The sequence below is a fragment of the Heloderma suspectum genome, chromosome 2, assembly GCF_057233095.1.
Source record: "Heloderma suspectum isolate Gila_16-S chromosome 2, 16-S_ref, whole genome shotgun sequence".
Taxonomy (NCBI): domain Eukaryota; kingdom Metazoa; phylum Chordata; class Lepidosauria; order Squamata; family Helodermatidae; genus Heloderma; species Heloderma suspectum.
Window position 1 is genome coordinate 254006253 of NC_139459.1, and position 27868 is coordinate 254034120.

A 27868-nucleotide genomic window follows, 5' to 3' on the forward strand; every position below is an offset into this window, starting at 1 on the left:
AAGAACGAAACAGGGTTGGGAATGCAACACCACTTTGTTGTGGTGGAATTTCCAGTTTCTGCACCTGGTGACATAGGACATTCTATTCACTGGGACCTATAAGAGCAGTTCTTGCAAGCACGGCCTTGCAGGGTTACTTATCCTCACTCCAATCTTCACTCACCCTGATAGGTGAGTGAGGATCGGAGCCACTTCCAAGGTTCCCACTCTGGAAGAAACACTATTGGCTTCTGTGCCTGGACTACTCTCATACTGACTCAAGATGCCAGTGAATGGCGCAGCCTAGTGGTCTGTTGAAGGAAGGGACAGGGTCTTGGGTATAGTCAAGAGGCCACTGTGAGTGGGCACCAGCTGCCTGGAGGTGGGAGGGACAAAAGCCTCCTCAGATTTTAGCATGAAACACTGTGATGTGATTGTGGTCAGGATTGTCTCCAGCAGGGAGAAGAGAAGACTTGATCCACCGGCACAAATCTTCAACTTCCTTGCCAAACTGGTTCTAAGGAGGGAGAAACACCTTCAAAATAACTGGGAAAACTTCTTTCTTTAAATCTAAAAGGGAGGTCCCTTTACCAGGAGCTACGCAACATAACTGCTGCCCGTGACTGAAACTGGGCTGCCCTGCATATGTGGGGAGACAGAGGAAGACTTCCTTGGAGGAGGACTCTGTCTGTGGCCAGGCAGAAAGGCCATCTAGACAAGGCGTGTGGAACACAAGGCCCTCCCAATGTTGTTGGGCTCCAAATCCCATCGTTCCTGACCACTGGCCATGCTGGCTGGGGCTGCTGGGAGTTGATGTCCATGAACACTTTGGAGAGCTTGAGGTTTCCCACCCCCAATCTAAATGATCAGACTACCTTGTAGCCCCAGGCAGAGAAAGGAATGCTGATGAACATTTCTAGACATTTTCAATCATAGGCAGCAAATTATATAACCTACATTTAGTTAAGTCAGGGATTCAACTATATCACAGAATGATCATAGAATCATAGAAGAGTAGGGTTGGAAGGGGCCTACAAGACCATCGAGTCCAACCCCCTGCTCAATGCAGGAATCCAAGTCAGAGCATCCCCGACAGATGGCTGTCCAGCCTGGTCTTGAATGCCTCCAGTGTGGGAGGGCCCACCACTTCGCTAGGTCATTGGTTCCATTGTCATATTGTTCTAACAGTCAGGAAGTTTTTCCTGATGTTCAGCCGGAATCTGGCTTCCTGTAACTTGAGCCCATTATTCCATGTCCTGCACAGTCTTGGATGATTGGGAAGAGAACCTGGCCTTCCTCTCTGTGACAACCTTTCAAGTACCTGAAGAGCGCTATCATGGTTATATCTCTTATTTTAATACCACAGCACAATCACACAGAATGCTTAGAGGGAATTCATGTTTTGGTGACTTTTCGCTGCCTTCTCACTTTTGCCCCCACCCCCACATATCTGGTATACAGCCACCGGCTTCAGCTTAATTTGAACAATTACTATACTACATCTCCTTTGATCTCAAAAACAGCAACTTAGCATCAGTGGCTAGATCTACACAAGTGCTTTTTATTGCTATTGAAGTGCACTGATAACACTGCTTTACACTACGATCAGCATCTGAGGCCCTCCTCCGAGGGAAGTTTGGAGGATGGCAACAAGGGAGAGGGCCTTCTTGGTGGTGGCCCCCTGACTGTGAAATGCTCTCCCCAATGAACTCTTGTCTGGCACCAACATATTCGTTTTTTCTTGTGTCAGGTTAAGACTTTCCTCTACTGCCAGGCATTTCACAATATATGCAGGGACGTTTTAGTTTTTTTTATAAGGTCTGGTAGTTTTATTATCAATTGTTTTTAATTTGCCTTTAAACTCTTTTTCATTTTTCAATGTTAAAGGTTTTATATTATGTTTTATCATGATGTGAACTGCCCAGACAGCTTTGGCTGTTGGGTGGTATAGAAATGTAATAAATGAATGAAATGAATGAATAACACAGGCAAAAAAGACTGTCCCTGTCCTGTGGAGTTTACAATCTAAATGTTGATTGTGGAAAAGACAGAAGGAGACAAGAAAAAGAAGAACCATATGACCAAATATAGTTATATGTATTTAGGCTTTGTTTTAGTAGGAGGTGAGGACTAAGGAGTTAAAATCACAGGCTTCCTCTCTCTCATTTTCATCCTGAAGAGCATAATGTTCACCATTCCCCTTAAACATTTGTCTTTTCTGTAGCATTTCAGTCTTCCTTCCTTCCCTTGTGGCCTATTTCTTAATCTAAAATTCCACTCCAAATTATGCTTAGAGTTCCCTTCCCTTCTCCCCCCCCCCACATTTTTTTTTTTTTTTAGCTCTCTATGTTTATATAGTTAACAGGCATAAGGAAATCATATTCCTGTTTTTGAAAGCCATTGTGATGACAACAGGGTTACATAAGCCTGGTCATATATGTTAGCCCACAGGAGGAGGAGGAGGAGGGGAAAGGAAGGAAGGAAATATTATCAAGAAGTCCTTGCTGTTTCTATGCAGATAATGTAAAACTCACTCTTGGGAGTGAACAGGACTTTATAGGGAAAATCTGGAAAGCTAACCTTCAGTACTTAAGAAAATTAAAGCACTTATTCTCTTTCTGCCCTGCCCATTAAAGGGACTTCCTATGCTTGGCTTTGGAAAAGTATTTCCTCTACTGATTTCAATTCTAAGAAAGTCTGATGCACAAGGACAACATGAAACAAGCCCCCAGGTAAACACCCTTAGGAAGATGTTAAAAGTAGTGTGGACATCTCTCTGTTTCTTGGGACAACCTTGGACCAAAGAGGCAAGCTTGCCTCTGTTTCTTGGCCTAGGCTGCCTCTGTTTCTTGGGGCAATCTTGGACCCTACAAAGCAAACAGAAAAGTAACAGCACAAGGGTGCCTGAGTTTGAGTTGTTATGAACTCAACAAGGCAGGCCTGGAATTAGTGGCAAAAGGAGTCTGGCGAGGGCAGTTCCAGAATTGCGCCAAGAGGTTTCGTAATTTCAATTAACTGCCTGCTCTGAGAGCTTAGGATTGATCAGAAATCAAAGCAATAATAAAATTAACTCTAAAACACTACACTATGGGTTGGTTCCAGGTATATATGTATTTTCCTCATTGTGTGTGTGAATGCTTGGGACATGCAATAGGACTGCATCCAGATATTCCCCCACAGAAGTGGACTTTTCCAGTTCTTCCTCTCCCTGCCAGTCTCCTGAATATACTCTCTCATGGGTCAGGGGGCCCTGTTCAGTGGAGTGGGCTATGGCATAGGAGGCTGAGGGGGAAGGAGGCAATAATGCCAGTGTGGTGTAGTGGCGAGAGTGTTGGACTGGGAGTCAGGAGATCCAGGTTCTAGTCCCCACTCAATCATGGAAGCTCCCTGGGTGACTTTGGGCCAGTCACAGACTCTCAGCCCAACCCACCTCACAGGGTTGTTGTTCTGAGGATAAACTGGAGGAGGAGGAGGACTATGTATGCTGCCTTGGGTTCCTTAAGGAAGAAAAAAGGTGGGATTTAAATGTAACAAACAAAGAAACAAACAGAAACTGGGTAGAGACCCCTTCCGTGAGTGGAGCAGAAGTTGCCTCCATCCAGTTTTCTGCAAATTCCCCCTTCCCCCTCAGCCCTCCACAGCACGGCCCACTTCAACCAGCTTCCACCCAGCCCCTTCTTTGGGTAGATATCTGGATCTACTTCTGTTGCTTTAGGCCCTATTTTACATGTCCAGCATGCTATGAGGCGTGTGATTACATATATAATTTCTTCTGGAGAAGAAATTCTTCTCCAGTATTTTGTTCCCAGTCTTCAAGCATCTATTAGGGCACAATCCTATGGCTGCTAGACAGCGGCCAGACATATATATATATATATGAAGGGATGCAACTATTCGGTTCTAAATTCCAAATCTGAAGTTGTGCAACTTAATCTACTGAATGAAGCATAAAATGACCTGAGCAGATCATCCATGATTTTATGCCAGTAGGTGAGAGGGCAGCCAAGTCTTTCACCGGATTTATTTATACTTTAAAAAAACACCCTGCCCTTACTCCAAGGAGCTCAGGACATTATACATACAGAGTATCCCATTTTATCCTCTATCTCCCCTGATTTTCCAGCATTCTGGCTCATGCAGAGGCTTCTGTCTTCAGACAATTGCCCTTCCCGAATAGAGGGTGATGGTGAGAGGGGCGGGGCTAGTGCACTCCCTCTTGTCATGTGTTTGCCCTATTCAGGTACAGAATGCCCAAACAGGGCTTATTTCAGGTCCAGATTTCAATGTTCAAGTATAAGACTTTACCCAGAAGCAGGTGAACGTTACCATAAGAAGAAGAAAAACCCATATTTTTATTGCATTGCCATAACTGTTACTGCTTTCCCATATATCACATCTCCAAAGTCCTTATTAAACCATGCAGATGTCCCCCTTTTTTCTTTAAAGCAATTTCCTGTGCAGCACTGTTTGACTGCCCATCTGTTGTTCAGTTTCTCATTTAATTTGTATCCCATAGAGAACATCTTATCAACACAATGTTTTAGGATATTTTATATTTGTAGGTTAATTCTGCATTTTCCAGAATTATGCTTATGTTAAATATCCTAACTGCCCTGCATTAGCTTCTGTTTGTTTCAATTTGTTCTTCCCTATCTTAAGGGCTCAAACACACACACAGACACAGACACACTCTACCTTCTTTACTCTGACATCTACTTTAATTACAACACGATAATGGGTCCAGTCATCTCTTCTCTGACCTCAACACTTCCCACAGTCTTAGTCCAATGTACATGGCTGTATTAAAATGGTTAATGCAACTGGTTATATTATTGCCTCAACTGATTTCCATATTCATTCATCATTCTATTTAGGTTAGAACATGATACTCTTCATGATGTGGATATCAGAGGTTATTTGACGAACACCTGTTACTCTCAAAATGTGATTATTCTCTTTGACAGTCTTAATTTTAAGGTCTCCCACCACAATTTTGAATGAAGACATCCGATGGCTAGTTGAATATTCTTAACAGGTGAAAGAGTCATCTTTACAAGACTCTTGAGCAGTCTCTGTAGATACTCCAGCAGCCGCAGCGTCATGCTGGTTAAATTATTCATCTCAACCTCAAACAAATTACTTCATTGAGAGAGATAAATCGGAGAACAGTTACTTCTCTTTGAAACATTGCTAAATATGTACCAGTAGGAAGTATTCTGTGATCCGCCATAGCAGGGGTGGGGAACTGCAGCCCCACGGTCCAAATCCAGCCTTCCTAGGGTCCAAATCATGCCCTCTTCCTCTGCCCCCACCCTTTTTCCGAATTACGAGCCGTTTGCTGGTTTCCCAGCTTTTTTGCAGATCTTCCCCATACTAAAAGATTGAAATGCCTATCCTAAGGCTTAGCTACTGGCAGAGAGAGCTTTAAGCTACAATGGGTTGGCATTTGTGCCCCATTCCTTTTGCCTTTGGCCTCGTCCCTTTCTTCAGCTCCAACCACGGATGGAATGCAGCACCTGAAAACTTGTCTGAAACTGCATATGGCTCTCAGGATGAAAGAGGTTCCCCATCCAACTGAATTGGGGGTGTGTGGCCTGAGTACTCCCAGCAGCTGAGTGGGCAAGGAAGCTTCAGTCTGTTTCCCGCTTCCTAGCTGAGCAGAGCAGAGCAGAGCAGAGCAGAGCAGAGCAGAGCAGAGCAGAGCAAGCTGCTCCAGCTGGTCCAGGGACTACTGAAGCAAGCAAGCTCCCAGAGAGCGAGTGACCAGAGTGAGCGGACAGGGGGAGCAAACAGGAGTTGGCCAGGGGAGTTCGGCAGGGGAGGTCAAGGGGGAGGCCCCTAACATTTTTTTTCATTTTTCAACAAACTTTTTTCCCCATTTGCTTTTAACATCTACTGAGTAGAGGAGCAGGCACAGGCTAGTCTACAACAATCACAAAGCTAGACACAAAAAGGGAAAAGAGGCTATGGAAGGACAAGACTCTCCAGTGGTGGTGACCTGCAAGATGTGTGCCATGTTTGTTTTCTTGCCTGAGAACAACACGGCCTGCACCTGCAACAACTGCAAGTTGATCACGCTGCTGGAAGAAAAAGTAAGTGGACTGGAGCGGCGACTGTCGACCCTCCAGGGAATAAGAGAACACAAAGAGTTCTTGGACAGAATGGGGGAACTACAGCAGCAAAGGGAAGACCAGAAGCTTGAAGAGCAACAGCAAGACATGCAGAAGTGGGAAATGCTGAGGTGAGGAAAAATGGATACTCCTTGGAAAAGGGTGACAGTTAGGAGAAGAAGAACTAGATGCCACTTTGCACCAGTGGAAGCAGTGGAGCTGTGGAACCGATTCCAGGTACTTGCAGATGAGACTGGAGGACAGCCTGCAGCCTGAAGAATCACAGGGGAACCTACATGAGAGTGAGCAAGAGGCTGAAGGTCAGTCAAACAGAGGCGATGAAACCCAAGGCTACAACAAGAAGAAGAGAAGAGTGGTAGTAGCGGGAGACTCCTTGCTGTGTGGGATCGAGACCCAAGTATGTCGCGAAGACCCGTGGACTCGCCAGGTATGTTGTCTCCCGGGAGGACGGATTAGAGACGTGACTGAAAGGTTGCCTGCACTCATAAAGCCCACTGACAGGTATCCCTTTCTTCTCATCCATGTGGGAACAAATGATACTGCAAAGTGGAGCTACGAAGAAATCACGTCAGACTTTGGAGCTTTCGGAAGGATTTGGGGCCCAGATAGTTTTCTCATCCATCCTTCCAGTAGTTAGAAGAGGGATAGAAAGGGAACGAAAAATACTCCGGGTGAATGACTGGCTACGAAGGTGGTGCCGACGAGAGAGATTTGGATTCTGGGACCACGGGCTATACTTCCTGGAAGATGGGCTGTTGGCAAGGTACGGGTTGCACCTCTCAAAGGATGGGAAGAATGTGTTTGGCCACAGCATGAAGAACTTCATCAGGAGGGCTTTAAACTGAATCCTATGGGGAAGGGAGATGTAAAGTTGGGGGTAACAATGGACATAGGCTCATGCACTTCAACGGAGAGAACAGCTCTAATAGCACCCAATAATAGTCTTCAGAAACATGTAGGAAGAAAGCCAGACTATGAAGCACATGGTCTTTGATGTCTATATACTAATGCCCAGAGTATGGGAAACAAACAGAATGAACTTGAACTCTTAATACAAGAGGGAAATTATGACTTGATAGGTATAACTGAGACTTGGTGGGATGACTCTCATGACTGGAATACAGCAAGTGAATGATATAACTTGGTCAGAAAGAACAGGAGGAACAGAAAGGGAGGTGGGGTTGCACTGTTTGTGAAAAATACATATCTCTGCACAGAAATACAAAAGGATGAACTTGGTAGCCCCATCCAGAGCATCTGGATCAAAATAAATGGAGCAAAGAATAAAAGGAACCTGATGGTCGGAGTCTACTACTGGCCACCCAATCAAAGAGAAGACGAGGATGAAACTTTTGAAAAGCAAATAGCCAATGTTTTAAGGAAGCATGATGTAGTAGTAATGGGGGACTTCAATTTTCCCGATATTTGTTGGGAGACAAATTCTGCAAAACATGGCCCCTCCAGGAAATTCCTGACTTGTGAGGCGGATAACTTCCTCCTACAGAAAGTAGAGGAAGGAACTAGAGGATCGGCTATCCTTGACTTGATCCTAACCAACAGAGATGACTTAGTGAATAAAGTAGCAGTTACAGGAATTCTGGGGGAAAGCGACCATGTTGTACTTGAGTTCTTGGTTGTAAGGGAAGCAAAAGCCGAGTGTAGTCAAATGCGTACCCTGGATTTTAGGAAAGCTGATTTTAATAAACTCAGAACAATGATAAGTAAGGTCCCATGGCAAGCGACGCTAACGAGAAAAGGAGTCCAAGATGGGTGGGAGCTTTTAAAAAAGGAAATTCTCAAGGCACAATTACAAACAATTCCAACAAGAAGAAAAGGTGGAAGACAATAGAAGAAGCCAATCTGGCTTCACAAAAAGCTTAGAGATGACCTGAAAACAAAAAAGGACACATATAGGAAGTGGAAAGAAGGCCAAGTAACAAAGGAAGAGTGCAGGCAGGTAGCACAGAATTGCAGGGATGGCGTCAGGAAGGCTAAAGCTGGGAACGAGCTGAGGTTAGCAATAGGGATGGCGGAGAATTTCTCCACGAATCTCGGGGAGGCTGAATGCCAACGCATTCGGCCCCCCGAACTTGGCGGTGAAATTCTCCGCCCCCCCGCCCCCACCCCGGGATGGGACTTACCTCCCTTGAATGTCCCTCTCGGCGGCGGGTCCCGGCGGCGGTTTGGCGGTGGCGGTGGCCGGTCTTCCGACCGGCTGCCGCCACCGCCATTACAAAGTGAATGTAAAAAAAACCCCCCCACACACACACACACACATGATAGGCTATGTAATGATTGACGTAGCCTATCACGGCTGACTTTGGAAATCTAGCCGTGATAGGCTACGTAAATCGTTACGTAGCCTATCACGTGTGTGTGTTGTTGTTTTTTTTACATTCACTTTTTTATTTCGCGGCCGGGGAGACGGGGCGCTTCTCCCCAGCCTGAATTTCGGCCGGGCGAGGCAGGGCGCCTCCCCCCCTGGCCTGAACTTCGGGGGGAGAACTGAAGCACCTCCCCCCCACTGCTAAGCAAGCTGCGGGACCAGGTAAGTGACTTTCGTACATCCCTAGTTAGCGAGGGATGCTAAAAGCAACAAAAACGCTTTCTGCAGCTATGTGCAAAGTAAAAGGAAGAGGAAAGAAACGGTTGTTCAGCTATTAAATAAGGATGGCAAAACGATAACAGATGACAAAGAAAAGGCAGAGGTGCTCAATTCCTACTTTGGCTCAGTCTTCTCCCAAAAGAGGGTCTATGACCCCGCTGGCAAAGGAAAAACACAGGCTGAAGGAGCAGGATTGTAGCTTGAGATCGATAGGCATATGCTCAAGGAGCACCTAATTACTTTGAATGAGTTCAAATCTCCAGGGCCAGATGAACTGCATCCTACAGTAATAAAGGAACTGGCAGAAGAACTCTCAGAACCGCTGTCTTTTCTCTTTGAGAAATCATGGAGGACAGGGGAAGTGCCAGATGACTGGAGGAGGGCTAATGTTGTCCCTATCTTCAAAAAGGGTAAAAAGGAGGAACCTGGGAACTACAGACCAGTCAGTCTGACATCAATCCCTGGGAATATTCTGGAGCAGATTAGAAAGCAATCCATCTGGAAGCACCTTGAAATCAATGCAGTGATTACTCGAAGCCAACATGGATTTGTCAAGAACAAGTCCTGCCAGATGAATCTGATCTCATTTTTTGATCAAGTCACCTCCCTTGTGGACTGTGGGAATGCTGTAGACATATACCTCGACTTCAGCAAAGCTTTCGACAAAGTGCCCCATGATATCCTGATGAGCAAACTAGCTCAAAGTGGGCTAAATGAAACAATGATACGGTGGATCTACAGTTGGCTGTAGAATCGGACTCAAAGAGTGCTTATCAATGGGACCTTCTCAAACTGGGGAGAGGTAACGAGTGGGGTACCGCAGGGCTCAGTCCTGGGCCCAGTGCTCTTCAACATTTGTATGAATGACTTGGAGGAGGAGGTGCAGGGAATGCTGATCAAATCTGCAGATGACACAAAATTGGGCAGGATAGCTAATACTTTGGAAGACAGAAACAAAATTCAAAGTGATCTGGATAGACTGGAGCGCTGGGCAGAAAACAACAGAATGACATTTAATAGGGATAAATGCCAAGTTCTGCACCTAGGTAAAAGAAACCAAATGCACAGTTACAAGATGGGGGATACGTGGCTCAACAACACTACAAGTGAGAAGGATCTTGGAATTGTTGTCGATCACAAGCTGAATATAAGCCAACAATGTGATGTGGCTGCAAAAAAGGCAAATGCTATTTTGGGCTATGCTTAATAGAAGCATAGCTTCCAAATCCCAGGAAGTACTAGTTGCCCTCTACTCAGCACTGGTTAGGCCTCATCTGGAGTACTGTGTCCAGTTCTGGGCACCACACTTTAAGAAGGATGCAGACAAACTGAAGAGGGTTCAGAGGAGGGCAACAAAGATGATCAGGGGACTGGAAACAAAGCCCTATGAAGAGAGACTGAAAGAACTGGGCATGTTTAGCCTTGAGAAGAGAAGACTGAGGGGAGAGATGATAGCGCTCTTCAAGTACTTGAAAGGTTGTCACAGAGAGGAAGGCCAGGATCTCTTCTCCATCATCCCCAAGTGCAGGACACGGAATAATGGGCTCAAGTGACAGGAAGCCAGATTCCGGCTGAACATCAGGAAAAACGTCCTGACTGTTAGAGCAATCCAATAATGGAACCAATGACCCAGGGAGGTGGTGGGCTCTCCCACACTGGAGGCATTCAAGACGAGGCTGGACAGCCATCTGTCAGGGATGCTCTGACTTGGATTCCTGCATTGAGCAGGGGGTTGGACTCGATGGCCTTGTAGGCCCCTTCCAACCCTACTATTCTATGATTCTGTCCCAGCACTACATGAAACCTGAATCCTTAATATTAATAGCAGCACTGCCCTGCTACCTTACTTTTTCTATAGCTGCTGCATAAATATTGAATGACTTGAGTTGTTTTGGGTTTATATGTACTGCTTACGTTCTACCTACCACCATACAAATTTGCCCCTATCTTCAGAGGCCCTACTCTAGGGGTCCCACTTTCAGAGGTTCTGTTGCGACCCAACACAAGGCCTTCTGTGTGTTGGCACCCTGGCTGTGGAATGTCCTGCCCTGAGACATTCACATAGCACCAACTTTATTGACTTTTAGGAACATAGGATGCTGCTTTAGATCAAATCAGACCATTGACCTATTTAATGGATCAATTAAATCCTGTTGGTATTGTCTCCATCAGGAGTTGGGAAACTTTTTTGACTTGAGGGAGGCCTTCTTTTCCAAGCAACCTTCTGAGGGCTGCATACCAGAGGCGGGTGCCCCCACAAAAAGTGTGTGAAGTCAACGCTAAAGTGAGTGGGGCCACACACTCTCTCTCTCATACACACACAGATCCACACATACACATCCAGCCAACCACACATCACACACACTTTCTCGCACACAGAGGAAGATCTCCATCCCCGACCTACACTTGGATGGTCAACATGAACTGGCAGCAGCTTTGCAGGGTCTCAAAAAGGCATTTTCTCCAGCCCTACCTAGAAATACTAGGGACATTCTGTAGGCAGAGCATGTGCTCTATCACTACGTCATGGTTTCTCACACTTCTAGGTGCCAGCTAGGTCTAGACAATTTTATTCTCTTGAGCTTTTAATGATTGATCTGTTATCTGATACTGCTGTTGCTATTAGTGTTTTATTTATAGGGATTGTATTGTTAGCAACGTCTGTCTGTCTGTCTGTCTGTCTGTCTGTCTATCTATCTATCTATCTATCTATCTATCTTATCTATCCATCCGATTTTTAGCTTCCCCAAAGAGCTTAGGGTGGTGTACATAGTTTCCCCTTATACTCACAACAACCCTGTGAAGTAGGTAAGGCTGAGAAGCAGTGACTGGCCCAAGGTCACCCTAATGGCTGAGCAAAGACTTGGAGCTGGGTCTTCCCACTTACAGCCAACTTTGCAGTCCTAAATGCTGACCCAGCCCAAGGTCTCTTGTCACCTGAGGCGAGAACAAGTTCCGCTGCTACCTCATTCCCCTTCCTAGCCTCAGGGCTCTCATAAGATCTTGGCCAGGTGGTTCTTGTGAGAGGTCAGCTGGGTGGGTCTCACAAGAGCTCAGCCAGAGACCCGCAGCAGGGGAAAGCTAAGAGGAAGGGCGGCATGTGATGTGATGGAAACAGGGTGGGGGGCTACTCCAGAGAGCCCTGCCAGCTGCTCTCTTGCTGGGACAAATGCTACAGTGGGAGAGTGGCTAGCAGGGCTCTCCAGAGCACCTGCTGGAGGAGATGGTGAGCGCTCCTGATGGGGGTGGGAAGCGGCACAATTTGCCACCCCTCTGGTTCCACCACCTGATGCAGGTGCCTCTGTCTGCCTCATGACAGGGCCAGCCCTGGCACTGCTAATCACAAGGCACCACACCAACAACAAAGTTTCAGAATTCTCCATAGAAGGAGAAATATATATCAAATAGTACAAACTTTGCTAACAGCGAAGGTTAGAGTGATCAGATTAGCAAAAATGATCTTGCCATGCCTAATTCAAAGAATTTTTAGAAAAGTGAAGGCGATACATAGAAGAATATTGACAGCAGCCAAAAAACTAACAGATGGAGTAAGTATTTTTATATTCTTTAAGAAGTCTTTAATTGTTCAGCGCTTATAGCAGAAACTGAAAGAACAGGATATAGATAAAATAACAAGTTTTAAATGAGGTAGAAATGCAATTAAGTGTTTAAATGCATACAGCCCCCTACAGAGTTGTTATATGTAGGAAGCAACTTCTTGAGTAACTATTTATTTATTTATTTAAAACATTTGTATCCTGCCCTATATCATTACGATCTCAGACAAGCTTTACTGTGACCATAAGACAGGCTGAAATTCAACTGAACTGAAAGAAGGCAGGGAGATTCTGCTCAGCTCATTCTAGGAAACTGATACTGAGGTTTTCAAAGAGTTCACTGCCAGACTACTTTAAGCTTCAGGCAAGCTGCTAAGACCTTTTTATTTCACCAAACTTTTAGTGCAGGTTAAAATTCTGTCTTCCCTGTTTTTATACTGAATTGTTTTATCCTGACCTTGATTTTAATGTATGGAATTGATTTGAGTAATTTGAATTGTCTTTATTGTGACTTGGAATATTTTATTGTGTTTTATGTATTTTATTATTTTTTGTAAATCATTTTGATAGTAGAACAGTTAAACCAGAATTTTTGATAAAACTGTGCACTTTAGTTGATCAAAGTTGCTATGGACATGCAGTGATAATGCCTAAACATTTTGTGATATTGATCCCCCCTCACATTTACTCCTGTTTTGAAAGAAATTTGTTTTAATTTTTAACACTGTTTCCTTATAAACAATATTCTCTACATCAAGAGAACATTCCCAGTGGTGATTATAAGGTCCTAATAGCATTAGATGGCATATATAAAATGGGCATACATAAAAAACATAACAAAACAAGGAGTGTGCATATTCACATAATATGAAATCATATGACATCTCTTTAAATAAATATATTTGCACTATATTTCACTAGAAAGCATTTTTAAACAAAGCAAGATACTGTCTCTGAAAAATCATTTTCTATCCATCACTGACCTAATATTTACACCAAACCCAAAATAAACTTGCAAACGTCTAGGATACCTAGGGTGCAATCCTATGCATGTTTAGACAGAAAAAAATCCTACAACTCATAGCATTTCCCAGCCAGCCATGCTGACTAGGGGATGCTGGGAATTGTAGGACTTTTTTCTGTCTAAACATGCATAGGGTTGCATCCCTAGTTTTAAAAAGGACTCTGGAGAAGGGCGAGCCAGGACATTACAGGACTTAGCTTAACATCTGTTCTGGGTAAAATGGTGAAAGTGTTATTGAAGAAAAAATATATATCAAGTAGATAAAAAGACAAGTCTTGCTAAAGTATCATCATGGTTTCTGCAAAGATAAGACCTGTCTCACTAACCTTTTAAAGTTCTTTGAGAATGTCAACAAGCATGTGGATATGTGTGATCTGGTAGACACTGTTTACTTGGACTTTCAAAAGGATTTTGACAAAGTCAAAGACTCCTGAGAACACTTAGCAGGCATGGGGTAAAGGGAGAGGTCCTCTTATAGATTAGTAATTGGTTAAAGAACTGGAAACAGAACACAGGGATATAAACAGTGGTAGGGCCCTCCAAAGATCTGTATTGGGACCAGTGCCTTTTAACTTGTTCATAGATGATCTGAAGTTAGGGGAGAGCAAGTGGCCACAATTGCTGATGACACCCAATTATTTATGGTGGTTAAAAGAAAAGGCTCTCTCTAAATGGGGGCGGGGGGAAATGGGCATTTAAATTAGAAATGTACTTCAGTGTAAACAAGTGTAAAGTGATGCTGTGGCAACTCAGAGGACAACGTTCTGGAGGATGTGGGTGACCACACAAAGCATTCTAGGCCTTGTATGCCTTCCCTGCTGGTGATGCCTTAAGCAGGTCACTTCACCTTGCTGCATGGCAGGCCTGGTATAAGTAAGATGTATATAAATTGTGTTTGCTGCAGATCCAACACCTATTCTCCATTTCCTGGGATGCAGACCTTGCCAAAAATCACATTCAACATTATTCATTACGTATGGTAAGAAGATTTGGCCAGGATCATGGACTAAAAGACAAAACAGTGCCCCCGCAGGGTACATTGCTTCCTGAGATCGATATAAAAATTGTTTAGTATGGGTTAATGTATTCCAGGTTTCTTACCTTTAACCCAAAGTGCATGATTTTTTAAGCTTCATTGATCTGCTATGAGTTTCTTTTATATTTCAAAAAGTAGGGTATAAAATAAATCAATAAATAAACTTATACCAGGGAAGGGGAATTCCCCTCAAACCTTGCAATAGGACAGCTCTAACTGTAAGCTGATGTACTTAGAAAGATGAGATCCACAGCATATACTGTGGGAAATATGGGAACAGAGCCAAGGAGTTCATCGCATGTGCTATTTGATTCTTTTAAAATGTGTGGGTTTCATTTAAATATATGTGAGCCACTTTGGGCATGGAAAGATGGAATAAAAAGCTAGCTTAAGCAAACAAATAAAATAGCAACTTTCAAAAACTATACACTCCAAAACACAAGTCGCATTTGTTGATCGCTACCATTCATACCCTGCATTTCTGCCAAAGATAGTCAAGGTGGTATTTAAGCAACCTAACTGTACATAAGATTGCAACGAAAGTTTCTTAGGAACACAACTCATACCCACATTGTATGTGGCACTTTCAAGAACTATGACATTTTTCTTTTCATTATTACCACCAAGGCTCTTCAAATCTCCACCCACAGCAAACGTCCCCTTTCCAAACTGGAATCTAGTTCTAATCTCACTGATCTTGACCTCTTGGAACTATGAGCATAGTATATTTGCTGCACCTTCTGCCAAAATGACGATGTCTGACCTGAAGATTTTGCAAAATTTGAAACATCAGTTGACACTGTTGTTTTCAAATATGCCATTTGGACCTTTCACACTTGCCAAAGTTACCCCTTAAAAAAAACACTGTGGAAAAAGATTGCTTAAAAAGTTACTTCTATCTACGATGATTGGCCTTATTGTAACAAAAGAAACAAACAAGAGAGTAGTTGTCACCAATGAGAGATTATGGAAAAGATGAGCAACTGACTTCTGTCCTTCTAGCCAGAGACTGCTTGATTCTCAAAAACATAGCGTTGTGCCTTGTCAAAGATAACGTAGTTCAGGGTATAAAGAAAAGGAGGGTAGTTGGCCTCTTTTGCAACAACACTCAGTCTTACTAATGAGAAACAGACTTACGTAGCTGGTTTCTCTCATGGATTATTGTACAATGTAGAAAAGCCTGTACGGCAAGCACCACAAAAAAACTAAATTGAAAATTCCTGCTTCAATTCACATGCTATTACTAACAACTGTTTATTTATTTTTCTATTAATACAGAAGTTTTAAAATGCACTTTGCCACAGTAATTAACATTTCGGATTTAATTATATCTTTTTAGGAGAGCATGCCATATGCAAGGAATATTATGCAAGTTGTCTCTCTGCATGGAGCCATTGATTTTTATCTAGCAACCACTGTTTGTTCACTATAAACAGCCTCTCTTTGTTCGTTCTGCTTTCCTGTATGTCTAAGAGACAGAGGAGAATTGGCTGGTAATTAACAAAGAACACCAAAGATTCTATCAGAAACTTGCCCTCTTCTAAAGTGTTTCCTTCTTTTTACCACATTTCATTTTTGCTGAAATACAAAATTATTGCCACCTCCTTGTGGGGCTTGTGGGACTGATATTCTTCCTCACTCATTTCATTTAACTGGATAAAGCCTCCTTCTTCTAAAGCCTATGGCCACACCTGGCTTAACTCACTGTTATCTGACAACTTTTAATGAGTCTTTTACCCATATGCAACACACCCAATACCTGGCACGGAGAGATGCTGCTCACCTTCCCATGCTAGACACTGAGTTTAACTGACATTTCACAGAAACTGACTGGCTGCTCCTGGTATCGCTGGCTTGTAATCATCAATCCAATGAATCTTGAAATGGGTGGCTATTACAGGGAAGTAGATTTTGCTACCATGAGGAGAAATGTCCTAATGGTAAGAGTTGCTTGACAGGGGAAGTTCGTGAGCTCTCCTTCACTGGAGGTATTTGAGCAGAGGTTGGACTGCCATCAGTCAGGGATGCTGCAGTTCCATCCTGCATTGCAGATCTTGTATTAAGCAGGGCGAGGGGCAGGGGTTGGACTAGATGGCCTCCAAGGTCCTTCCAATCCTATGATTCTATCAAAATGTTTCAATACAAACCGAACTGAAAACCATGAAGGTGAAACTGCTTGAAATATGCTAAAAATATGGGTCTGGCTGGGGGTTCCCAAATTATCACAGCAAGAAATTAGATACCATGATGTTTCCTGCTCTCCATTTCCCCACCCCAAGTGAACCCACCCCAAGCAGCTCTCCTTCCACTGATTTCAAATGAGTGTTTGTCCTTGCATCCCCAAAGATACACAGATTTGTTGTGTAAGATATAGTTTGGCCCTCATAATCATAAAGATTCAATCTGAAAACTCAGCACATTTGAATCGTATTAGAACTAGATATTTTTTAAAAACTGCTAGTGCTATTCCTTGGAAGGTCAGAAAGCGCAGTTTTTTTTAAATCTCTGGTTCTAATACGATAAAGTCTTAGATTACAGTACTCAGTGGGTCACACAGGATTTCAGTATAATCAAGCTGCCTTCTGTCCTTCAGAATCACCATCCATGCTTTTGGTATTATGTTGGAACTGAGAACACTTGGATACTCACCGTTATCAAATACGGTGCCTGCCGTGAAGGACAGCTCCGAGTCATGTTCTGCTTTACAAGCATACAGCGCTCTGGCTCTACGGAATGGTGAACTGTGAAAATAATAATGATTTAAAAATCAGCATGGAAATGGGTGTGAACACATTCATTCATGTCGTGTATGTAGCCTTGAGGACTATTTCTAAAATAAGTTCCCTCAAAAATCCTTGAAGTGTGTCACAACTGCCAGATGGTAAAATGCAGGTTAAAGAGGGAACACCGGTCAGAGGAGAGAAAAATGAAGAATGTTCAAGATAAGAATAAGCATATAGAGAGAGAGAGCACTTCCTCTCCATACCACATTTCGCCATTTCAGAAATTTTGCTGAGAACGTAACTGCAACATTTAGGAGCAAGGCATGCCCATGGTTGCCCAACAGACTGAGTAATACTATGTCAGAGGGTGCTGGACAGATGTGAAAAGAGATGGAGAAAAGAGAATCAGCTTTACAGTCAACAGGGAATTTTTTTTGTGAGTTGCTGATAAGAAACATTAGCCAGAGGCCTGCCTTCTGGTTGAGGCTGACATAGTCAAACTCTGCTAGCAATCTCTCATCAGCAGAGTAAATCATTCGAATTCAGCAGATTTTGGCATGCGTTTCCTAGCTCAGTTCCAGAACTGCATCTGCTCAAACAGTGCAGCACAAACTTCCAACCCTGATGGAGTTCTTCCCATACTAGTTCACCTGCTACAGAATCTCCATGCTTCAGCTGTAGCCCTCCCCACCCGCCCGCAGAGGGTTCTGGGTGCGTTTTACAGTACACGGTCGGTGCCAAATAGCAGTGAAGCCTTTTAAAGCTTATCTGCTCTTTGTGAACTAACAGCGCACCCTAGGAAGTCTCCAACACTATGCCACGGCTGAGCACTGCAGGGGAAGACTGGAAATGGGCGATAAACTGTCCTGCAGGCAAAGCATAAAAAAGTGAAATAAATAAAATAAAAAAGACTACTACTAAAGCATAACCTCTGACAAAGCCATAGTAAACCAAAGGACATTCTTACCTGCTGAATTTCTGTTCTTCCATAGGCAGGTTGGCGTTCAATTTGGATTAAGTGATTGGGAAGAAACGGGGAAAGAAGGACTACAAACCAATTCCTGGAAGACAGGTTCTTGCACCCATGTCTAGGATGCAACATAGGATGCTGCCTTATACCAGGTTAGGTGACTTGTCCATGTAGCCCAGTCTCACTACACTGGCCATGGCTCTCTAGAGTCTCTAGGCCTGTCACCAAGTCTTTCCCATCACCTTTTAATGCATTCCCCACCCACCCCACACTGCAGATGCCATGGACTGGACCTGGGACCCTCTGCATGTAAAGCATGCTCCCTACTACCGAGCAATTATCTCTTCCCTAATCATTTGGAGGGAGCAATTTAAGTCAGATAAATGGTGCAGGAGGGAAGGGTTAAAAAAATCCCCTCCCCTGGCACCGTGGCCCTGATCCAATCCCCCTCAACCCCTTTCATGGAAAAGGAAAGCCACTGAGAGATCTGACGATAGATTTTCCATATCATGTGTAATTTGACCCTCAGGCAAAGCGAGCGTCTTCGAACCATTCCAGTGAATGCAGGGATTCCTTGAGGCTTATCCAGAGTTCATCTAAGGAAAAGATTAGTAATGGCAGAAAAGTTTCCCTGAAGACAGCTTGTCCACCACTACTGATCTTCCCCTGGAATGTGCACTATAGGGGAGCAGTGGGTGTGTGCTAGGGCATCTTCTCAGTTCATGGAGGACAACAAGGTTAAGTGGGGCAAGCCCTTACATCAGCCTTCCCCAACCTAGTGGCTTCCAGATGTGTTGGACTACAAAACCCATCAACACATTGGCCACACTGGCTATGGATGATGGGATTTGTAGTCTAGCAGATCCAGAGGGCACCAGATTGGAGAATGCTGCTCTACATGAATGGAATAGATGCTGCGGAACATTCCCCAGAATGTTCTTTCTCCATGAACTTTCTCCATTGAATGATGGAGAAAGTTCAGAAAGTTCAGAATGAACTTTCTCCAATGTAGAAAGGGTTTCTTGAAAGTAGAAAGCTGGAAAAACCTGGACACAGAGCAATCGCCATGACAAACTAAGAACATAAGACGAGCAATGCTGGATCAGACCAAAGGCTTATTTAGTCCAGCATTCTGCTCTCACAATGGCCAACCAGATGGCTATGGGAAGCCCACAAGTAGAACATGAGTTCAATAGCATTGTTGCTTGATGGCTAAGTAATATAACACTGAGGAACCAATATGAAAACCACCTGCAGCACAATCCTATGCATGTCTATGCAAAAGGAAGTCCCATTGAGTTCAATGGGTCTTACACCTAGGTAAGTGGTTATACAGTCAGGGCCAGAAATACGGGAACAAGGATAACTGTTTTGGCAGTTGGCCTCTGTACACCACCACACTGAGGTTGAAAGGAAACACACCCAGATGGGAGCGAAGTCAGGACTTTCAGCTGTAATTCAAAGGGTTTGACAAAAGTGGCACTAACCATTCAGGAAGTACAGCCAGTGGCATACACACACACCCATCGTTGGTGGCTCATAAGTAATGGAACAAACCAACCTCATTTCAAACTTAAGGGCTGCCTTTAATACCTGGATGAAAATCCTTTGCAGTCAATGACTGCCTGAAGTCTGGAACCCATGGACATGACCAAATGCTGAGTTTCCTCCCTCAAGATGCTTTGCTAGGCCTTCACTGCAGCTGCCTTCAGCTGCTGCTTGTTTGTCGGTCTTTCTGCCCTCAGTCTTGTCTTCAGTAAGTGAAAAGCATGCTCTATTGGGTTGAGATCAGGTGACTGACTTGGCCAGTGAAGAACATCCCACTTCTTTGCCTTGAGAAACTCTTGGGTAGCTTTTGCTGTACGTTTTGGGTCATGATCCATCTGCACTATGAAGCGGCGTCCTGTCAGTTTGGCAGCATTCGGCTGAATCTGAGCAGAAAGTATAGCCCTATACACTTCAGAATTAATCCTGCTGCTTTGATCAGCAGTCAGGTCATCAAGAAACACCAGTGACCCGGTTCCATTGGCAGCCATACATGCCCATGCCATGACACTGCCTCCACCATGTTTGACAGATGATGTGGTATGCTTTGGATCATGAGCTGTTCCTTTCCTTCTCCATACTTTTCCCATCATTCTGGTACAAGTTAATCTTGGTTTCATCAATCCAAAGAATCTTATTCCAGAACTGGGCAGGCTTTTTTAGGTGTTTGCTGGCAAAGGCTAATCTGGCCTGTCTGTTCTTGAGCGTTACCAGTGGTTTGCACCTTGTTGTGAAGCCTCTGTATTTACATTCATAAAGCCGTCCCTTGCCTGTAGATGTTGACAATGACATGCCTACCTCCTCAAGAGCATTCTTGACCTGGCTAGATGTTGTGAAAGCGTTCCTCTTCACCATGAGCAGAATTCTGCAGTCATCCACTTCAGTTGTCTTCCGTGGTCTTCCAGGCCTTTTGCTCTTGCTGAGCTTGCCAGTTAATTCCTTCTTTTTCAGGATGTTCCAGACTGTTGTGTTGGCCACTCCCAATGTTTTTGCTATCACTCTGATGGCTTTATTTTATTTCCTCAGCCTAATGATGGACTCCTTCACTCATATGGACACCTCTTTGGGCCTCATGTTGGGAGTTCCAGTGAACAGCTACCAAATGCAAATGTAACACTCAGAACCACTTCCAGGCCTTGCATCTGCTTGATTAGACATGGGGTACCCAGGAAACAGGCCACACCCGGCCATGCAGCTGCTTGTCAGCCATTTGTTCCATTACTTATGAGCCACCAACGATGGAGGTGGGGTATGCCACTGGCTGTACTTCCTGAATGGTTAGTGCCCCACTTTTGTCAAACCCCTTGAATTACAGCTGAAAGTCCTGACTTCGCTCCCATCTGGGTGTGTTTCTTTTCATCTTCAATGTGGTGGTGTACAGAGGCCAACTGCCAAAATAGTTAACCTTGTTCCAATATTTCTGGCCCTGACTGTAGGACTGCGGCCTTAGATATTTTGTTTTATCAAGCAGTATACAAGTATGACTGATAGATTAGATAGAGAGCTAAGAAATAAACCAAAGAGCAACAGCTGAAAGAGCCATGACAAACAATAAAAAATAACTTTACCAAAATTCCTGCAAGACAGCAGAATGAATAGAAACCTGGTGTTCCTGGTTTTGAAGTGCAACATTTGTCTTCTGACAAGGATCTACCTATCCACCTGTTCATCTATCCATCCATCTATCTAGAGGACTTAAATCCCATTCTTCCAATGCATTTGCATCATTCAGAACTATTTACAACAGGTAAAAAGAATAAAATCAACTAAAATCAATGAATCAATACAACGAAGACATGTGCAGCAGACAAAAATAATCTAAAAATGAGGGTTTGCCACATACGAAATCAACCTAGTAGGTCAGATTCCTGCTGGAATAAAACTGTTTTGCCCAGATAGCAAAAAACAGCATGAAGGCTAAACGAAAACATATGTTAAATGCATAGTGTCTAAGACAGCAATCCTATGGCTGCTAGACAGCAGCTAGACGGCCATAGGATAGGATATGACATTTTCTAGGAACTGATCTCTCCCCATTTCCACGCTGCCTCCAACCCCATCCTCCATGCTCACAAGAGGAGTGCGGAGCGGCCAGAAAGGGGCGTGGCTGGGGGTGTTCTGGGGTGGGGAGAGCATAGCTGCCTGTACGACACATCCAATGTGTCATACAGCAGCCTCCCTCCCTGCTCCGTGCTCCCGTGGCTAGACAGCTGCAATCAGCTGTCTAGCAGAAAAAGCAGAGCAGGAGAGGCACAGAGGGAATGATCCCCTCCCTGCTTCTCCTGCCCTGCCCTGGATAGGTGGTCGCCTCCGAGTTTGGAGGCAGCCGCCTATCTCAATAGGATTGCGCTCTAAGTGATGCTAACATTTTATTTTTTTTACTGTGGTGTAAGTGTGCAGGGCCCCAATGCAGATCAGGACCACGGAGTAGAAGTAGCAGGGTTATACCTGTCAGGAGTGCCCTGGCGGCCTCTTTCAGTCTACTCTAATAGCTAACCCAAGACACAGACAAAAGGATTCTTTTCAAGGCTTTAATCCTTTTACAGCTTAATGACTCTTTCAGATGCTAATCACCAGCGACCAAGCAAGGAACAGCAGAGTAACCTATGCTCCAGGTTAAGCAGTTGGTCCCCGTTTGAAGAAGAATCACAGGAAGACCCTGAACTTATGGGCTAGGGAGAGTTTCTCCCTCTTTCCCTTGGGTCCTCGGGACGCGACCATTGCTTGTGTGCCAAACGGGCACTACGCCTCCTTTCCGTGCCCTCCAGCTGTTGTTGCTCCCAGCGTCAGCATCGAACGTCCAGCAAGCCCCCCTCCAGCACTCTCTCACTGCCAGAGTCACTATCTATCCCAGGAATGCTGACAGGAGGAATCTCTGTCAGCTGCTGTGCTTGTGAGAGATGAGCGAGCTCCTCTCCCACGGATTGCTGTTCCTCCTCAGAAACAGAACTGCTCTGGGGCTCTATTAGCTCAGTTTCCACCCTGACATCATCCCTGCTCCCATGAGGCCCCCTTCGTGCTCCTCCCCTGGGGCCCCGGGATTGTGGGGGTACAGCTGGTGGAAGCGCCTCAGCAGCAACGGAGCATGCACATTTTCCGCGGGTTCCCAGGACCACTCATCTGGCCCGTACCTCTTCCAGTCCACTAGATATTGCAGGCAGCTGTGAGAAAGGCGGGAGTCCAGAATCTCTGCGACCTCAAACTCCTCCTCCCCCTCCACCAGCACTGGTGGCGGGGAGCCGGCCAAGTGATGAGGGTCGCCAGAAACCAGGGGGGACAGCAAGGACCGATGAAAAACAGGATGGATCTTCATGGAGGGGGGGAGAGCCAGGCGAAAAGCAACAGGGTTAATCTGGGCAGTAATCTGGATAGGCCCCGTGCAGCGAGGCGCGAGCTTCCTTGCGGGCGAGTGAGAGGGGAGGTGTTGGGTGGACAACCAAACCCAGTCCCCCAGTTGCAGAGACGGACCCGGCTGGCACCGTCGGTCAGGCAGAGGCCTTGTAGGCTGACTTGGCTTGCTCAAGGGAGTCCCATAAGAGATGGTGTACTGCTCGCAACTCCTCTAAAAAGTCATGGGCCGCTGGCACCGAAGAGGGAGCTAGGGTGGACAGGAAAGCCTTGGGTGGTAACCAAAACTGGCAAAAAATGGAGTTTGGTGGGTGGAAGCATGGCAGGCATTGTTATAAGCAAATTCTGCGAGAGGCAGCAAGGAACACCAGTCATCTTGCTGGTAACTGACATAACAGCGCAAATATTGCTCCAGAGTCGCATTGGTGTGCTCGGTCTGACTGTCTGTCTGTGGGTGGTAGGCGGAGGAAAGACGGAGCATCGCATGGAGAAGCCCAAGTACCTCCCTCCAGAAATGGGCAGTGAATTGGGCCCCCTATCCAAAATGAGACCCTTGGGACATCCGTGGAGCCGGAAAACATGCGCCAAAAAAAGCTCTGCCGGCTCCTTGGCTGTGGGCAACCCAGAGGAGGGGATGAAATGGGACATCTTAGAAAACAAATCCACCACCACCAGAATAGTGGTCTTACCATGTGAGCGAGGCAAGTCAGTGATGAAGTCAAGGGAGAGCAGTTTCCAAGGTCCTGAGGGGGTAGGCAGGGGGTGAAGCAAGCCTGTGGGCTTGCCTGAGGGGGCCTTCACCCGCTGGCAGGTTGGGCATGAGGCGACATAGGTCTTGACGTCCCGACACACACGAGGCCACCAAAAATCCCACGTCACTCCGTGCAGGGTCTTGGCGAAGCCAAAATGCCCAGCGGTGGGAGAGTCGTGGCACTGATGGAGGACCTTCTCACGGAGGGGTCTAGAAGGCACACAGACCTGGCCGGAATGGTAAAGAAGGCAACCTCGCAAAGAGAAGGGGGTAGAGTGGGGGGGGGCAGAGGCTAGCCCCAATTCCTCCACTTTTGTGTGAACAAAAGCATCCTGAGCCTGTGCAGAGTGAAGGAGCTCCTCCCAAGAGTGAGGCATCGCAGCTGCCGCCAGGCTCTGGGGGAGGGGGAATCAAAGGGGGGGATTTCCCTCACCCCCTGGCTGGAAGTCCGGCTTACGAGAAAGAGCATCTGCTTGTAGGTTGCGGGAGGCCTTCACATGGCAAATCTTAAGGTGGAACTGGGGGAAAAAAAGCTACCACCTAATCTGCCGCTGGTTTAAGGCACGGGCTGTCTGAAGATGTTCCAGGTTGCGATGGTCGGTTCTAACTTCTGGGTGCTGTGCCCCCTCCAGCAGATGACGCCAGGTCTCCAAAGCAGACTTGATGGCCAACAGTTCCTTCTCCCAGATGGTATAATTCCTCTCAGACATGTTCAGCTTCCTGGAGTGGTAGGCACAGGGTTGCAACCTGCCGCCTGCCCGATCTGGCTGAAAAAGCACCACCCCCACCGCAAAGTCAGAGGCATCAGTTTGCACTACAAAAGGCTTCCTCGGGTCGGGATGTAACGGGATCGGCTCAGAACTAAAAAGCTTCTTAAGTTCCTCGAAAGCCTGTTGGGCAGATGCTGTCCAATGAAAAGGAGATTTCCTGCCCTTAAGGAGGTCTGTGTGAGGAGATGTCAGCCGAGCAAAGCTGGGCAGGAACTTTCTGTAGAAATTAGCAAACCCCAGAAAACATTGCAAGTCCTTCTTGGTGGATGGAGCCTGCCAGGAGAGGACAGCCTGGACCTTTGCAGGATCCATCCTGATACAGTCAGCTGAGATAATGTACCCAAGATAGTCCAAAGAGGTTAGGTCAAACGCACATTTCTCCAGCTTGGCATACAGATGGTTCTCGTGGAGGCGCTGGAGGATGGCGGAGACATGGCGCTGATGGGCGTGGGGGTCCTCAGAAAATATAACTAAATAATTGAGATACACAATGAGGAAAGTGTCCAAATAGTCCCAGAAGATGGCATTCATAAAACACAAAAATGTGGGGGGGGGGGGGCGCAGGCAAGCCCAAACGGCATCACTAGGTATTCATATGCTCTGTACCGGGTACCGAAACAGGTCTTCCACTCATCCCCCTCCCAGATGCGAATCAGATAGTAGGCGCCATGCAGATCCAACTTTGTGAAAATCTTGGCTCGCCCCAGGCGCTCCAGCATCTCAGGTATGAGGGGGAGGGGGTACTTGTCGGGGATCGAGACCGAATTCAATGCTCTGTAATCATGCACCGGGCGGAGTTCTCCCGATTTTTTGGACACAAAGATGGTAGGGGCGCAGGCGGGGGAGGAGAAGGGGCTAATGAAGCCATGTCTGAGGTTTGTGTCCAAAAACTCCCGTAGAGCTCGAAGTTCCGGCTCCGACATCAAATACAGCCGGCCATCGGGGATGGTCACCCCAGGAATGAGGTTAATGGCACAGTTAAAAGGGCGGTGAGGGGGGAGCTGGTCGGCTTCCTTCTTGTCAAAAACATCCCGAAAAGCCTCATACTTCTCTGGGAGGATCACAGTAGCTGAAGAACTGCCAGAAGCAGATGAGGAGGGGGAGGAAAGGGTTAAGGCCTGGGCTGGGACTGGCACCTCGGGTGGGAGGCAAAGCTCCCGGCAATAGGGAGACCCAAACTCCACTTGCTGAAGCCCCCAAGAAATCTGAGGATTATGCTTAGAGAGCCAGGAAACACCCAGCACGATTGGGTATTGGGGAAACTTGGCCAAGTGAAACTGAATCTGCTCAATGTAGGACTGGGCGCGCAGAGTGAGTGGAGCTGTAATCCGAGTCACTGCGCCCGAAGAAAGAGGATGCCCATGGATGGTCTCCACTGCCAAGTGGGCAGGAAGAGGCAGGGTAGGAATCTTGTGGAAGAGGGTGAACCTTTCATCTATGAAACTGGTCATAGCCCCAGAGTCCACTAAAGCTAGGGCCTCCACCCCACCCCACTGGGAGGAGCGGAGGTGAACACGCAATAGCAGATGGGAGAGTGGGGGAGTTGCGGAAGGCACACAACCCCCACACTGGAGACCCCCAACAGGCTTGGGGGACAGCCTAGTCAGGCCTGGGGACGAGGAGGAGGAGGAGGAGGAAGGAGAGGAGCGGGAGGCAGTGGGGCTGCAAGTCTAGTGTGGCAGGTTTTGGCAAAATGTCCCAGCTTTCCACACCGAAAGCATCAGCGCTCTGCGCACCGCCGCTCTAGTTCCTCTGGCGGCAGCGGGGCTCGACTAGCTCCCAGCTGCATCGGGGTCTCCTCCACCCCCACCGCAGGGGTGGGGGGTAGGGGTGGGGGCAGGAAACGTGGGGGAATGGGAGGAGAGAAATCTCGGCCCCCGGCGCCCCGCCGGGTCTGCCGGCACCCCTCCAGCCGACTATCTGTCTGGAAGCAGTCTGGATGAGGTCCTCCAAAGTAGGCGGGCTAGGCGTGTGCGCCAACTCATCCAAGATCTCATCATTCAAACCATCCAAAAACTGAGCCACCAGCGCGGCATCATTCCACTGTAAATCCTGCATCAGCAAGCAAAAAGTTGTCGCGTAGCTGGAAACTGAGTCCTTGCCCTGCCGGAGGCGGAGAATCTCCCGAGAAGCCTTCCGCGTGCGCAGGGGGTCACCGAAAAGTCTGGCCATCGCTGTCATGAAACCGTGATAGTCCCCGAGCAGGGGGTCATTAGCGAGAAGAAGTCCCGAAGCCCATTTAGCCACCATGCCTGAAAGTAGGTTAATGATGAAGCCCACACAAACCTGTTCTGTCAGGAAATCCTCAGGTCAGAGGTGCATGTACAGCTCTGATTGGGCCCGGAAAATCTGAAAAAGTCCTTTCTCACCAGAAAACCTCTCTGGCAGAGCCACCGGGCACTTGCAGCGGGGGGGAATCGGAGGTGGGGGGGGCTGAACCGCAGCTTGCAGATTCTGTACGGCAGTCGTCAGTTGAGCCACTTGATCACGAAGAGCCTGGTTCTCTTGCGCCAGAGCTTGCACTGCCGGGTCCCTGGCAACCTCCATCGGCAGTAGAAGAGAGAGGAAAAAAAAGAGGCAACGGGGACCAAGCTGTCAGGAGCGCCCTGGCGGCCTCTTTCAGTCTACTCCAATAGCTAGCTCAAGACACAGACAAAAGAATTCTTTTCAAGGCAGTAATCCTTTTACAGCTTAATGACTCTTTCAGATGCTAATCACCAGCGCTAAGCAAGGAACAGCAGAGTAGCCTATGCTCCAGGTTAGGCAGTTGGTCCCCGTTTGAAGAAGAATCAGGGGGAGACCCTGAACTTATGGGCTAGGGAGAGTTCCTCCCTCTTTCCCTTGGGTCCTCGGGACGCGACCATTGCTTGCGTGCCAAATGAGTGCTACGCCTCCTTTCCGCACCCTCCATCTGTCGTTGCTCCCTGCGTCTGCGCCAAGCGTCCAGCAAGCCCCCCTCCAGCGCTCTCTCACTGCCAGGGTCACTATCTATTCCAGGAATGCCGGCAGGAGGAATCTCTGCCAGCTGCTGTGCCTGTGAGAGATGAGCGCACTCCTCTCCCATGGATTGCTGTTCCTCCTCAGAATCAGAACTGCTCTGGGGTTCTATCGGCTCAGTTTCCACCCTGACAATACCTTCCCATTGAGCCATTTTCCCCTCAATGGGGGCTAAAGAAAGGGGAGGGGATCTCCACTGGTGCATGGGAATAGATGGATCTCACAAAATGAGATTCTCTATAATCTGGATGTGGCCAAAGAGAAGCCCTTTCTTATGTGCTGAGCAATCACAGATAAGACACAGACAACAGCCTCCCCAGTAGATCTGATGGAGGAGGCAGGCTAGTATGGGAGAAGATGGTACCATCCCTATACAGGGTGGCTTCCTCAACAGAGGCTTTGGTCATAACACCTCACAAAACTATGAGCAGA

The 27868-nt window shown here is 46.5% G+C and overlaps 1 protein-coding gene across 3 annotated transcripts in view; it reads right to left on the minus strand.

The window, feature by feature from the left end:
- The window catches only part of ARHGAP26 (Rho GTPase activating protein 26), a 363812-nt gene that overhangs the window by 3939 nt on the left and 332005 nt on the right, over positions 1-27868 (minus strand). For all 3 annotated transcript variants that reach the window (XM_084838781.1, XM_084838783.1, XM_084838782.1), the window contains exon 22: positions 16982-17073. In XM_084838781.1, the coding sequence (XP_084694907.1) occupies positions 16982-17073 (92 nt within the window). The remainder of the gene's footprint in view (positions 1-16981; positions 17074-27868) is intronic.